At 38.1% G+C, this 15,572-nt stretch overlaps 2 protein-coding genes across 3 annotated transcripts in view; both read right to left on the reverse strand.

The window, feature by feature from the left end:
* LOC112960538 (nucleolar RNA helicase 2-like) overlaps window positions 1-419 on the reverse strand; it is a 14,550-nt gene extending 14,131 nt beyond the window's left edge. Inside the window, exon 1 of the mRNA XM_026054896.1 lies at window positions 409-419. Coding sequence (XP_025910681.1) covers window positions 409-419 — 11 coding nt within the window. The remainder of the gene's footprint in view (window positions 1-408) is intronic.
* Window positions 69-15,440, reverse strand: LOC112960532 (nucleolar RNA helicase 2-like). 2 transcript variants are annotated; one of them, XM_026054881.1, is made up of 14 exons: window positions 15,111-15,440; window positions 13,781-13,856; window positions 13,031-13,209; window positions 11,545-11,662; window positions 10,429-10,614; window positions 9,750-9,895; window positions 8,615-8,764; window positions 6,709-6,870; window positions 5,803-5,922; window positions 4,914-4,987; window positions 4,529-4,688; window positions 4,110-4,244; window positions 1,416-1,460; window positions 69-644 (listed from the first exon to the last, which is right to left on the reverse strand). In XM_026054881.1, exons 1-14 carry the CDS (start codon window positions 15,423-15,425, stop codon window positions 444-446), a joined length of 2,067 nt encoding a protein of 688 aa, XP_025910666.1. In that variant the 5' UTR covers window positions 15,426-15,440; the 3' UTR covers window positions 69-443. The 2 variants fall into 2 exon arrangements, with proteins under 2 accessions (XP_025910666.1, XP_025910665.1); XM_026054880.1 differs by having other exon boundaries at window positions 13,781-13,868.
* Window positions 15,441-15,572: the final 132 nt, after the last annotated feature.

A 15,572-nucleotide genomic window follows, 5' to 3' on the forward strand; every position in this document is an offset into this window, starting at 1 on the left:
CAAACGCGTGCGCCGCCCCCCGCTCCCGCCCCAAAGCGCTCCTGAAAGAGCACGGCCCGCGCACCAGCGAACGTGTAAAATAATATTTATTTTGTTTTTTTGGAAAATGTACAGGGACCAACCGGCAGTTAAGGTCTATACATTATACAGGGAGCCAGGCTACGGTTTTTCAATGCAACAGCCATATTCTGCAGTGAGGGCTTAGGTGTGACACACAGCTGAGATGACAACACAAGAAAGAAGGGAAACTTGCTTTGCCTTTTTTTTCTTCCCTTTTTTGAAGTGAACAGGATCTTGCTTATGACCAAAGTAGTACTGAGAGGAAAAAAAAAAAATCTGAATGACAGATTTTTTTCCAAAGTGGTACAAACATACAGGAACAGACTATTTGAATGTGATATAAAATACTTCAGTCCCATTTTTCTACTCCCGCTTTGTTGAAGTTAGCGATCAAACGCTCTGTCAAAACTTCGCTTCTGGCCTCTGCTTCTGAATCTGTTTCTACCAGAACCGCCGCGCCGTCCGTTCCTGGAGCTCGAGAAACTCCTGCCACTGCCTCCTGCTCCTCCTCGCTGCGATTCCAACAGCTCGGGTAACTCGGTCGCAACACACAAGCGCCATTGTTTTGAATCTTCCCATCTTCCCTGTTAAAACAAAGTCACACAGATCACGTTAAATTCCAGGAACACAAATACAGTATATTTCATAATTATTAAATTGGCTCGACTGAACAATCAAGGAAAAATTGTTAGCAAAAGCACGGTATCTAAGTTTCTAACTAGACTGCTCAACACAGGTTTCAAGATGTTAAGAATAAAAGCTCCACACTTTTCCATTGATAGGAGTGCAGCTGCAGTTCCCACTGATCCTCCAACACCCCACCTCACCCCAACCCTCAATTAACCTCCAATCCGGACCAAAAAATTGTTTCAGGAGTGAACAAATGCTAGGGCACGAGGGTATGGAGATGCGCTAAGGGAATAATACCTGAAGGAAAGATCAGAAGGAAGTCTAGGGAATTTTGGCATACAAATACTAATTCTGCCAAAGGAAAAATCTCATCTGGAGTTCACTTTTCTGTGCAGGGAATTCTGGGTGAAGAGAATGGCAACATGGAGAAAAGCTCTCTTAAGTGTAATGAAGCACATGTCTACAAAAATCAATCCCGCAGCAGTAACAAGGATGGGGAGTTCACACCACCACTCTTCCCAGTGGAAAGTCTCAAGCTACAGATTTTTGAAGATTGGGGGAATATTTTAAATGATCAGTGTATGCTTGTTCTGATCTTCTGTTCCTTCATTTGGCATCCCTTTCGGCCACTATAAAATCAGGATACAGGCTAGATAAAATCTTCAGCCTGACCCAGTCAAACCAGTTTCATCTAGTCTGCTGTAACCAGAAACTTAAGGAAGTACCTCTATTTCCTTTTGGTCTGCTGCAGGAATATCAAAGCACACACCCTAAAGAGAGAGAATAATTTTAATTGATTCAAATCTCACCTTTCTAACTGATTACAACTAGGAAAAAAAAAAAAAACACAACAAGCTAGAAACCTACGTACTAAAACAAAGTTTTGCATTTCAAACTGGTAAGACAAGTGATTAGTATTAAGTCAAAGACACAACATACTTTGAAATCTTTGTACACAGTTTCATCAGTGTCTCACAAAACATTGATACTTGCACTTCTTTATTGTTTTCTCAAATATATATGTATTTTTTTCCTTACTCTGCATAGACAGCACTTCCAAGTTGTATTTCCTTGCTATTTAACAAGCTTATAACCCTTTCCGTCCTGAACTGTAGTCCACTGGCTTGTGCATTACTCATTTTGTAAATTCTTTCAAATCAGAAGTTTGGATACAGAGTTGCAGCTTTGTGATATGGAAAACTGTCTGTAGTGTTCCCCACACCAAATATAGAAAAATGCTTTGAACAGAGACAGAAGCAAGGGAATAAGAGAAGTCTTATCAATGAAGCCAATATCAAATAGCAAGTGAGAAGGACACACTTTAAAAGGAAGCTTTAGAGACACAGAGATAGTAAAATGGTTCGCTGGCATAAAGAATGTCCTTTAAGTCAAATTTAAAATCAGAAATGTCTTGACAAGAAACTTGGTAGACTACATATGAAATTCATAAGGCGAGATGTGTAGGTCAACTTTTACAAAGGTGGAATGTAGAAGAGTATACACAAGGCACCTAAGTCAAGATTTTAAGAAACATCTTAAAACTGCTGTTTAAAACATTTACAATCATACAACTTTGTTCTAAGGCTAGAAAGAAGCCTTAGAATATATGTATTCATAACATACACATGCATCTGCTGCCTGCAAAGAAATTGAAGATTTGTTTTATAATCTGCTTGCTCCTTTTAAATTATTTTAAGTAAAGTAAATAATGTTGCAACGTTGTGAGAAAGTAAACTGCAAGACTTCATAGGAAGGGAAGGTGGCTTTATTAAAAACAAAACAAAACACCAATTTCACTCACAGACTCATATCCAAGTACCAAGATGCATCCAAGCAGTCTGTCTAGCATTGAGGCACCAGGATGCATACACCCATTTGCTCTGACCAGAATTCCTTGCCATGCTGTTTTGAAAGTATCTTTTGCATCTTTTAGGAGCTGACAGTGATTATGAACTTGTTTATCTCCACCCTATCCCACCTCTGCAAGTCATTAGGACCATCATTCTCCTTCCTTAGCTGGATGTCTTAAGGCTCCAATGTTCATCTTCCCACATTGTTTCTTAATGGCTAGAGCCTGCAGTCCTTTGCTTTAGTTGGGGTGTAGGCTGCCCCTTGTTTTAGGCTCTCTTATTTTTCCAGATTTGTGCATGTATGTGGTATTGCTTGTAGAGGTGCTGCACTTTTGATGATTTGCTAATCTAGGTGCCATCAACACTCATCCTTCTTTCATCTCCCTCTTTTTGGTACTTCCAAAACCCTTACATTCAACCTCCATTCATACCAATCTTAACGCTGCTATTACAAATCACTACATGAAAGTTCATTCAACATCTGTCTCTGAAGTGTTCTCACAACATTTTTTCAAACAGTTCTGAGGTCTTTTTAGTTTGACTATTGCCCTCTCCCCACCCCCACATAAATCATAGGGAAAAAAAAGGGGAGGGGGGATCCAAACTGACTAGTTATCATTTACCAAGTGTTTGTGTAGAGATCTGTAACAGAAACTTTAACTTAGATATTAACAAAAATGTAGGGGTGTATGAAAGCACCAGAAAAATAATAGCACAAGAAGAGATAAAAGAATGGCATGTGTTGACAGCACCTAAATTAGTAAGTCATGAAGACCACAGTATCTCTCTGTGCAGCTTCTCAACACACCCAGATCAAGAAAACAAAAACTACACCCAGAAAAGCAGAAAGAGCAAACAAATCGGCAATATTGTCTAATAACTCACAGAAGTAGAACATAATAAAAAGGCAAAAGATCACTGTCAACTCCTTAAGGGTACAGAAGGCACAGTACATGTTTGCTAAAGAACCCAGGAGACATGAGGAGGACTCAACAGGCAGCATCCCTTGTCCTCTGTGTCACCACAAATCATCCCAGACAGACTGCTTGATCATGCATGTTCTCATCCTTGTGAAAATGTACGTGAAGTCCAAGAGAAAAGGGTGAATTAGTTTTGTTAAAATAACTGCCTCGCATTGAGTTTTGCTACAGTGGTTGTAACAATTTCATCTACGCAGACCAAAAATAATTTTCTGATCTTTCAGTTTTAGGTGGCAGAAATGACAGACATGCGTTATCAGAACTGACAGTGTCTTAAGAAATCCTGTTCTACATTTAACCATAAAGGTACAGCATAAACAGTTCACACCTTTTACCCATATAGTTAGCCCTACAGAGACTTTCACAGTTACACTGCGTTGTACTTCCTCCTTAACATGCCAGTGGAGCAGAGCCCTACATCCCTGAGATGACCACTAATAAAATAATTAGGCCCATCCTTCTGCCAGAGAATCAGGCCCTTGTCAACAGGGCCTTGAATGGGGAGAAAATAGGCCACAAATCTCTCTCCTGATATTTGCTGAGAAAAGGCTACAAGAGCATACAGCAGCAAAGATGCAAAAAAGCTTACCATTCTTCCCTTGATGAAACACATTCTGTTCACCTTCCTATCGATATCATCGCCCAGCTGCTCTCGCAGACTTCGCCAAGCATAGCTCATATTGTTTATTTCTTCAGAGCAGCGTAGTATCATTGTAACAAATCCCTAAAGAGTAAGAAATTTTCTTACATTTCATTCAGTCAGAGGTTCAATTCATCTACCAGGCATGAGAAACCTGCTTATTCACAGGTTATAAACCAAGTTTTTAAAATGGCTACTGTTAGAGTGGTTATAAATGTACTTGTTCTCCCATATTTCTGCTTTTAACTAAAAAAGTAGTTCTTTGTGGCTTAACTACAGTTCCCATAAACAAAATCATAAGGAGATAAATAATTAAAGTAGAGTGGTTTTTTTTCAAATTCCAGACAAATGTTAAGCTAAACACTTACAGCATCTGAGTTGAGCAGGGAGCGCTGTTCAATGGAAGTAGCGCCTGAAATATGGGCTAGAGCTGCAGCCAGGGCATTAACTGGCCCCTTCTCTTGTATTAGCCACCGAGCAGATTCTTTGAAATACTCAATAGCAGTTTGAGGAACAGAATCCAGACACCTAAGTATTTAAAGCAAAAAGACTGCTAGACAAGGAAAAAAATTTACACAGTGGTATTTAGTGGACTCTGGAACAGAAGAAAAACCAGCAATCTAAGACGTTAATAGAGATCAGTTATTGATTGATATCACCACTCTCACAGAGAGACGGCCATAAGCAATTCAAACAGCCATTTTGAATTAGAAAGATAAGAAGATATGATAGGGCTTAAGTCACTGAACATACCTGATGGCATCTTTGCTGGAAGCTTTTATTATATCTGTAGCAGTAGGAACACCAACACGCTTAAATGTAATGCCCTGAAATTTATAATGAAATGCAGATGAAAGTTACAGACCATAAATAATTGAGTTCTGAAAGAAATATTGTTCGTTTCCAATGAAACAAGCATTTAAACCTTACATTTTTCTTGGGCTTTTCACGTTTTAAATCCCTACATTTGCTAGTGAAAATTACAAGGTTAAGCTCACAGGAAAATCAGTAACACTTAAAAGCATTTAATGTACATAGGTCATTTTAAATGATCCAGTAGCCTTGAACTCAAATGAATAGAAACCACATTGACTATTCCAGAAAAAAAGGCCTATATACTCTACAGAGTATTATAAATCCAAGTAAATCAGATTAAAATTAAAGTACATGTTACACAGCCTTTCTAAATCCAAGTCTCCTGAATTTTACATGCCTCAGACTAAACCATCTCATCCCAACTGAATGTTTAATCAGTGAGAAAGCTATCGTATGGGACAGCCAAAGTGTATAAATCGGAGTAACAGTTCTCAGTAAAGCTACAAATATGCAGATCACTGAGCACGTGATAAGCCAGGGTGAACAGTAAACTGAAATCCATCTAGCTTCTTTTTCATTTCCACAGGTACAATCTCGCTGGCATTTGCTGAAAAAGTGTGGGTAGGAGAATCGATAGTGTGCTGCCTGCTCCACAGTAAATGGCTATGTACCCGAACTCTCCAAGATAAACTGAGCCTCAAGTGGATGCTTTTATAAGGTATATTCCATAACGAAACTATTGAACAAAATAAGACATGAAGATTTTATATGCTACGCTATCACATTACATTTGAGTGCTCATGACTAGAAGAAAACTATACTTTACCGCTTTTTGCTCCACGTATCTTAATTGATTTTCTTCCTTTCGCTGATAAAAACAGATACAGATCCCAGTTCGGCCAGCTCGACCTGTGCGTCCAGAACGATGGATGTAGGACTCCACATCCTTCAAAATAAATAACCTTATGCTTTATCCAGTTATATCAGTTCATTCAAAGTTAGGTTCATAACTTAATAGAAGCTGTTCTAGTTAAGCCCAAACAACGCTCAATAATTGCACCTGAGAAGTTAGAGAAACAGTGGTTTTTTTAATTTAAAGTCAGAAGAGTAAGCTTTTCCATAACCCTCTAAAAAGTATGGTTTGAAAGCCAGAATCATGAGTATGGGTCAACTAAGCCTTGTTTTGGCATCACCACAGGGAACCTGAGAAACCTTTTGAGTGTGTATACCTCTATACAGGGCCACTCATGGCTCCTGCATGTCAACCTGAGCAACATGGTTTCTGAGACATTATTAGTGAATTCACTGAAACTTCAGCCAATGTTCTCACTGTTGAGGCCTCCTCCTCACACATGTCCCTACTTAGTGAGTCATTCTTGCAAGACATATATAGCCTTTCTCCCCCGCCTCCCTGCTTCCAGACTTGCAATAACCATATATGGCCTTGAAGGGAGATGCTTTAGACAGCTTTGAAAGCCAACCAAAACCTTTTGATACTGTCAAAAGTATTATCTGAAGACATTTTAAAAAAGACCATCTTCAAACGTACTATGGACTGATGCACTCTTAAGATATCAGCTAAGAAACTGCATCTGTATATCAGGATATTTCTTACTATTAAATGCAATGCTCATAAACTGTGTGTGGTGAACACCATTGCTTGGTAACATTTACTACTTGAAAACAAGACGATAACTTATACTACAAAACACCCAACATACCCATCTCCTACCTTTGGTGGCGAACCTTGCACAACCAGGTCAACTTCAGGGATATCCAAACCACGGGCAGCTACGTTTGTTGCAACCAGAACTTTAAATGCACCATTTCTAAAGCCTTTCAGTGTTATCTCCCTTTGCTTTTGAGGAATGTCACCATGCAATGACTGGCAATCCTGAAAAAACAATATTATTACAGGACTGTACCAAAATCCAAAATAATACTCCATTTTATGGTCACTTCTGGGTACAATATCATGGTATACAATAGCTATCATATGGCAAGATAGAAGAGAACTGAATTATCAGAATTTATATTTTAGGTGTCTTGCAATATTTACTCAGTGCTTCTTATTCATATACCTCAAAGACCTTTAACAATGTAAGGAAAGCAGAATAGCAACGCATGTCATAGGCCACAGTAATTAGAGATGGATATAACATCTGCGTCCCAGCTTTCAGTCCGTGCCCTCTGTGCCAGACTGAGGTTGTTTCCAAATAGGCATCTCTGACAGAATGTCCTCAGGCCTTCACAATATTCAATTTTACACCTTTTCCAAAATAGTGTTACCTCTTACTCCCCTTTAATATAATCAATTTCCCAATTAAAGATCAAAAATAGAAGCGGTCTTTAAAAAAATWAATAAATTACAGTTTCAAAGATTTTTTTAAAAATCCAAATATTCTGAAAGTCCTTCCATATCACAGCAATCACACGTACAAAGACCAAAACATACAAATTAAAATCACTTTTTCTCCACTTCACATTTGACAATATTTTACCTATAGTTTGTTTCCATGCTTTTCACACGTAAACAGAGTGATTTAAAAAATACTAACACAATGTTAGGATCACTACAGAGTTCAAAAAAATCATTTTCAGACAGTTTTAGATTAATGTCACCTGAGAGAGGGAATAGGCATATATTCCGTTAGCAAGCATTAAAATGCTAATCAGAAACATCTAAGTAATTTCCTTCTCTTACCTGCCATGATCAGAGTTCTGCATTGCCTATGCAAGATTTGATATCACTAACGCCACCAGTAACGCAGGATAAGGCTCCACGCTCAGGTTTAGCTGTTAGTGAGGTCATCTAGGAGTGTGGGAGAAACACTCCTGAACACAGCTGTGGCAGATGAAAAAGCTTCTCCTTTCCCTAGGAACACAATGCTACACTGCTTTCCAGACATAAGGTAACCCATCTCCTCCATGAAAACACATACAAAAGAAGAAGTTGCTGTGATACCACCACCATAAAGGAGCACGCAGCACCAGTGTCGCAAAGCATCTTAGACATTGCCACACCACTACATCAACTAGTTATCTTCTACCAGGGTTAAAGAATGCTGTAGCAAAAATCTCTGGCATAAACTAAAGACCATTCACAAGAGTTGACAGACCAAATTATTTCTATATATACACCTTTAAACTCTTCCTAAAAGCTAATAAGCATCTTAATGAAACACAGATATAGCCTGAAACCATTAATGTCAGTCTTGTAGCTCTGTAACTGCTATTCGAGTACCAAGACCTGTTATTCTAGTAGCTCTCAAATCTTCTTCTTACCGTATTTTAACCCAAGAGAGTGCTTTCTGAAGGATAAATTAATTTGCAACTGTTTCATTTAATGTCAATGAGACCTTTTTCTCTTAAAAAAATAAAATAAAATAAAAAAATCCTATATAGCCCAGTATCTATTAGTGCAGCCCAGTCTTGAAGACTATAATGCTATAAACTTTCAACCATTTTTTTTTAGGGTTCTTCTGGCATTTAAAAGTTTTGAAACCATCAGGCTACCTGCAAAAACGTACATTATCCGCTTTGAAAGTCACTCTTTCAAACTCCACAAAGGTCTGATATCAACATAGGGTTGATATATCTGTGACAGGCTTTGTTATCCAATACAGAAGATTAAATACCTGTTTGATTGAAGCATTCAGAGCCAGCTCATTCGCCTCCTTTTTGGTCTCGCAAAAGACAATGGTCCTCCCGTGGCTGCCACTGTAGACCTGAATGACATCCCCAATAACTGCAGCTCTCTGAGACCAGTGACACTCAATAGCCAAATGCTGTGGAGAAGAATTCCAGTGTTTAGCTTACATAAAAACACGAGATTCTCTTTCAATATATTTGAAACTGTAAAATCCACAAATACTAAAGAGTTCTGGAGTTTCTTGAGGGACAAAACATGCTAACTCACACTCCTGCAACTTGCAGAATCCATAAGGCCTGTATGTTCACCACGATTAGCCTAACACTAAGCAAAATAACTACAGTAAGAGGAAAAAAAGGTGACAGTATACATATCACCTCTGTAAAGCAAGGAAAAAACAGGAGATGACCTACTATTTCTCTGGAGGACAATCAAGAGTGTAGAATTTACCATATTTCTATTAACTACAGCTTTATGTCAGATAAAGCGATACAAATGAACACAGTGCCTTACAAGTTCTTTGCAAACTCAAGATTAACAGTCTTTCAATCCCACTGATACAACTGTAACATGTATAACTGGTCAGTCAAAATAACTGTTAAACAATATTTAAACAGAAATAAATACCTTACTTTATCAGGTAAAGAAAACTAATTCAGGCTTCTAACATACACGTATTGTATTCCTTATTATGGTATTTACTGCAGAGCAAGCAAAGGCCTAGTGAGGGGAAAAATTAGAAGTCTGAAAAAGCCTCCTCTATACAGAATACCAGAATTCAATGGTGATGTCTGTGGTAATTTAAGAGAGCCAGGTTAATGTTAATGTGTGCCTTTTGCTTGCAACTCTGAGATAAATTCAGGTCCTGCTTTTCTCTGAAAGCAGAAACAACTGATAACTGAAGCACAGTGGGCTGAAAGTCTATAGGGTTACTGGATGTTCTAAGAGGAGAAACATCCTAAACCTAGCAACAGTCTGAATAGTTGTAATGTGTCCTATGCCTAAAAAATAATTCTCACAGCAACTTTTTTGATAATATAGCTTGGAATGGGATGACCATTTCAGGCAGAAAGGAAAAGGGAAGACAACTGAAAATATTCCACATTAGATAGGTTACTCACTTCTACTGTTGTAGCAGCCTTTTGAGTTCTTCTCCCAATAAGGTCAATCTGCTCATATTTAGACTTCATGTATTTCTTAGCTACGTCATACACCCAATGTGGGCAAGTTGCAGAAAACAGTAGCGTCTGGGGATTGTCTTCAGAATCTTAAAACACAGAACAATGTTTCAAAACCTTGGTTTCTTGCATCTTATAGAGGTATACTAGTTTATCACACACAAAAAAGTTAAAAATATGAATCTAAAATATACAGTGAAATTCCAATTTTTAAATTTTATGTATTACCAACATGGAGAGGAAAAAAAAACCTCTCTAGAAAGTCAAACTATTCTTAAGTTTAGAAAAAAGCTATGAACAAAAGTCTGCTTTCAAATGATGTAAAGGGCAAAAAGCTTCTAATTCCTTTCCATTGGAAGAGATCCAAGTACAACTTACAGATAGGTGTCAAAGTTGTCTAAAAATCCCTAGTTACTGGATTTTAAGCTTTGCAAAGGTCCTATGAATGATTCCCAGTTTTGCAACATTTCTTTGCATATTACCTTCATGGCACATTTCCTAGAATATACTATTCAGTCTTTTCAAAATAAAGCCAGCTTGCAAGCTACAGAAAACATACCTGGGTTTCAGTAGACTAATGATTACTAATATTCCTTACTATTTGTTTAAATATTGAGATTACCCTTCTTGTACGCAACTCGTAATATGTCCTCCACTTGTTCAGCAAATCCCATGTCCAACATCTGGTCAACTTCATCAAGGACAACATGTTTCACCTTGCTAAGGTCCAGCTTGCCGTTCTGAAGATGGTCTTTGATTCGACCAGGTGTGCCAACCAAAATATCAATGCCACTTCTAATGAGATCAACTGATAAAAAACAGGAAAGAAAAGAAGTTAGCAGCAAACTAGTGAGCATTCTGTACATTAGAAAGACTTGTTAACTGAGTAATAATGAGACAACAGCTTCTTAAAACATACATCGTAACAATTTTCCCCACAAAAGGACATTAGAGCAAATTATGAAGAGGAGGAAACTGAGGGGAAAAAAAATGGTGAAAATAGGCAAAAGCACTACTGCTCTTCCTGAAAGGGGGGGGATGACCACTCATCCCCCCATCCATCACCCCATGATTTATATTAAGGATCAAACTAGGAGTTTGTTTTAACATACTTTGGAAAAAGTTAGTTCTTCTCAAATTGTCTGACTGCTTTAATAAGAAACTTTTTTTTAATATTTCTTCATTTGATTGTCTCAATTACTGAATCATCTCTTTCCTAAGTTCTTCATGAAAAAAAAATTTCATCCCAAATGACTTATGACAAGATCTATTGTGACAAAAGACCTTATTCTCATTCCTACACTAATTAGCTCTTTGTATGACTATCAAGACGGTTAACTACACAACTTCTTCTCCAACTTACAGATCTTCTAAACATACAATCCCATTATCAGGCAAAAAAAAAAAAAATCACACCCACCCACAGCTCTAAGACTTAATGTTTTTTAAAACAAAATATAAGTGTTTACAAGAACCTAGACTGAATACTCTGTACACACACACAGAGCACAGTCTCTTTCACTTTCGTTTAAAGTACATTAGTAGACAAAGAATACTAAGAATACAGTTGACAACTATACTTATTTCCCCCCATAAAAAGATATATACCGAGCTACTGAATTCCCCATGAATGCTCTCCAGTTCTTGAATGCAAGTGTGTGTTTGGAAAGAGCCAGCTGCATTTCTCAAATACGCCAGTCAATCCATATTTCAATTACTGGTCAAAAGTGTCACTTACTTTGTCCATTATATGGAGTTCCTCCATAAAAACAAGCTACTGTGAGTTTTTTTGTGATGTCCTTGAAGTCTTTGGCAACCTGGTTTGCCAGCTCTCTCGTTGGAGCAAGAACTAATACCTAGATAGAAGGAAAACAATATAGAGAGGTTCTCTCAACATGACTTCTGCCAAGGAGCCGCTAAACTTCAGTTTAGGTCTAAACATTACACCATTTAAAACAATCCAGGTTGAAATAAAGTTATCTAAGCAAAGATCAGGAAAATACATTGCTTAAGGTTCTCTGAACATCATTAATTTCCCTCAGCACACATTCATTTAGGACAAGATAATTTATTTTTTTTTTAAATGTGATATACAGRAGGTACTTAAATCTTACCTAACTTTGGCTCTAGAAGCTATCAGCTATAAGAATTTTCTTCTATATGTGCATATGCTTTAGTTTAATAGTGATTGCAAACCTGGTAGCAGTGGCTCGACAAAAAAAAAAATTAAAATACTTGTCCTGTAATTTCTTTCAACATTGACACACATCAAAGAAAGTAAGAAACGGTGTACTATGGTAGAATAAGGCCTGAAAACTTTTCTATTTTAAGACTTGACTTCTTTGAAGAAAGCTTTCCTTTCTCTGCAAAAGACTGTGCCAAATCTGCAAACAGCATTCTCAGTCAGACAGCCACCATCTATGTAGGTTGGCAGATGTAAAGATTCTGAATCTGGATAAAACATCTGGTTCTAGTTCCGCAATACAAGTTTCAGGTAATCTGTGAGATGGGTGACAAGATGAATTCAACAGACAAAATAAGTTTTCCCTCCGTTAATGAGGATATGATCCGCTTTGCCCTGTCTAGTTTTGGAGATCATTTTAAGAATTTTGTGAAAGGAGATACACAGCACATCTGTATTCCCTTGCAGAACGCAAGCAGCTAGTAATGAGTCTGCATCCTCTGGAGAAAAAGCTTCAACACCTGGTGGTGGTCCTAATGAAAAATAAGCCTATTCTGGAAATCTTCCACTACTTACCATTTAAACAAACATGCTTAAGTAAACAGTCTTATCAATCAAAAAGGTCTCTAATCTGTTGCTAACCTGGGGAAAAAAAGGGGCATCCAGAGATGTCCTAAACTAGTAACATCAAATCCCACAGTCTCTTGGATCTTCGCTTTATACCAGTGACTACCAGACTCCAGCAGATGAGGCCAAAAATAACTAGTGATAGGTCGAACCCCTGCAATGTCAGTCTTCTGGCATAAGCAGCAAGAGGGAACTGACAAGTGAATAGAGCTACGTCGCGCTCTGATCTTGACCAGAGGGCATGAGGCAGCACAGGATGCAGGCACAGCCCCAATTAACACGGCTATCAAAGAGCCTTTAACATGGGTTAGCTTATCCCTGCACAGACGTGAAGAACTTTTCCAGTAGATTAAAAATCTGAATGACTCAAACATATGACAAAGCAAAAATACCCATTATAGCTAAGTTTAGTTACCTTTGGTGAACGGCCTCTTCTTCTTTCCTGTGTGTCTGCCTGAAGCTTTTCAATTAAGGGAATAGCAAAAGAGAATGTTTTCCCAGTTCCGGTTCGCGCTTGAGCAATTACATCTTTGCCAGAATACACTGGGTGAAAGGTCTTTACTTGCACAGGAAACAGGTATGTTACTCCTCGAGCTGTGGCAATGTAAACAGACTCCTTTAATATAATCATGTTACAGTTGTTCTTGCACAGTCTTCAGAGGAAGTCATCCCAAGCAGAACATTCGCCAACTCTAGAGCAAGTCAGGACTATATCACCGCCTTCACTGATATATTTCATCACAGAGCTCAACTTCAAGAGTGCCTTGGGACTTTCTAACCCATTCTCCAGCTTCGTATCACTAGAGATACTGCTAGCTTGGACAGATGGTGTTACTATCCTTCAATAAAGGAGTCTTAAAATACTGTGGCTTTATTTATGTGATAGTCCCCATTTATCTAAGGAGATCTGTTACTTGCATGCCAAAACCATTTCTACTCTTATCTGAGCTTCATACTAAATCAGCCATACTAATGTCCAAGATACTAAGCATACCTGTTATTCTTTTACTCACACAGAAATAAAACTTTTGCCTTCTGTGTAACATCTGTGCTTGCATACACACAAGCAGAGCACATCTCAAATGCTGACTGAATATGCCAAGCACAAAAGAACCATGACAGAAATCATTTATTTTCTGTGATCACGTGATGCCAAGAAATTTACCTTGAAGAAGCTGAACAGTCCCTTTGGAAATACAAAAATTGGAGAAAGCACCTTCTTTCTGTTCTTCAGTCAACTCCTGTTTGGTAAACAACAATTCAGATAGCATTCCACATGAGTATCAGATGATCATTCAGAAAATTCAGGATAATGATACAGGCACTAATGTCATATCCAAAGGTCAAATTTTCAGTGACAATATCACAAATGCAGCTGCAGACCCTTCTTTGTTTTACTTAACATCATATTTCAGAGTTGCACAAAAGTGATCTGTAATAAGATCCCATTTCATATCCAATGGCATAACTCTCCAAGTGCCAAATACCCCAATAAACTTTAAAATAATATTTTTAAACAATTCCTGATGGCCTAGAATACTTTGTTGCAATAGGCAAGAGCTAAGCTTGGTATTTAGTCTATATCCTACTCCCAAATTCAGTATAGTGATTTACAGATACAGAAATCAATCCTCAAAATAACATTAAAAGGCAGATCACTATCAACTGTTCCTACTTACTTGCATATCACTTTAACAATACAGTGATTTAAGCAGTGAAGGAGAGGAAAGAATGCTAAACTATGGAAATTCTAGAGGCTCTGTTTGGCATCAATTGGAATGATAAACAAAAACAAGCAACAGAAAATACCAGGTATAAAGACTTTTCAGAGCAAATCCTAGGTACAATAGGATATGCTTTCCTTCTAAAAAATTGGTTCATCAAGTAATTTTAAAGAACCTAAATCAAGCAAAAAATATTCAGACAAAATAAAAATTATTCTTACAGAAAGGTTTAAAAAGACATACAAGCTTAGCATGACAACACATTTTATTGTATTAGGGAGCATCTTATCACATTAACTACTATTTAATAAGATCAGACATACACACAGGTAAATATGTAATGTTCTCTTTTTCCACTAGCTAGAAACAGCTAATTATTATTTCATCAGAAAAGAACTCACACTAACAAAAACGCACCAATTAAAATATATTTCTGGCAATTACAACCACATCTAATGGTGCTGAATCATATTAAAGCACCATCTCACTGCAGCTTGTCCGACTGCCAACAGTTACCATGGTGTTAGGCTGCCGAAGTCAAGAAACCACGCCACACTGATAACTTAAGCATTCTCAGAATTTTGAAGTTTTACAAATAATGGACACAAAAGACAGTTCAGTTAGCTTTAGGCCTTGAAGAGTGGCAGCAGTCTCCCCATTGGGTAGAATAAGACAAAAATGAAAAATAACTTGGTATAAATTTAATCCTGTTGCAATACAGGAGTTGAAAGCTAAAGACATCACTATAACTAAATCAATTATTAGTTTTACCTGCTCTTGCTCACTGTCACAGTCACCACTTGACGTTTCGCTGGAATTACTGTGCCGTTTTTTGTGGGTGGATTTAAGGTTTAGGGAAGATAACCTCGTGTGCTCCGGGCTTTCTCCCCTACTATCACCGTTTTCTTTATCTCCACTCCGTGCTTTCTTGAGTTTTGGAGAATCAAGGTCATCCTCCGATTGCTCGCTTTCATCTGTCGGAGACCTCCTCCTCCTCGATCTGTCGTGGTGTCTAGATTTCTTCTCTTTTTTCTCCTTCTGGTAGGCCACAGAGCGACATAGCCGCGAATGAAGACACACGTGCATTAAGCAAGCAGAAGGCAGGACGGAAGAGAGTTAAAAACGAAGATTTACCCCTCAGGCCCGCATCTGGTGGGGCGACCCCAGTGCCAGCCCCCCACGTGTCGCGCCTGGCCGAGGACCTGAAGGGTGGTTTAAAGCGGGGGGGGGGGG

This window comes from Apteryx rowi, unplaced genomic scaffold (assembly GCF_003343035.1).
Source record: "Apteryx rowi isolate R43461 unplaced genomic scaffold, aptRow1 scaffold_974, whole genome shotgun sequence".
NCBI lineage: Eukaryota > Metazoa > Chordata > Aves > Apterygiformes > Apterygidae > Apteryx > Apteryx rowi.

Coding starts and splice junctions, on each gene's coding strand:
- LOC112960532 (XM_026054880.1), bottom strand. CDS start 15,425: ATGCACGTGTGTCTTCATTCGCGGCTATGTCGCTCTGTGGCCTACCAG. Junction 8,765..9,749: donor AGGCTGCTACAACAGTAGAA/GTGAGTAACCTA, acceptor TCTTCTCCACAG/CATTTGGCTATTGAGTGTCA. Junction 4,689..4,913: donor TCCAGCAAAGATGCCATCAG/GTATGTTCAGTG, acceptor TTAAATACTTAG/GTGTCTGGATTCTGTTCCTC.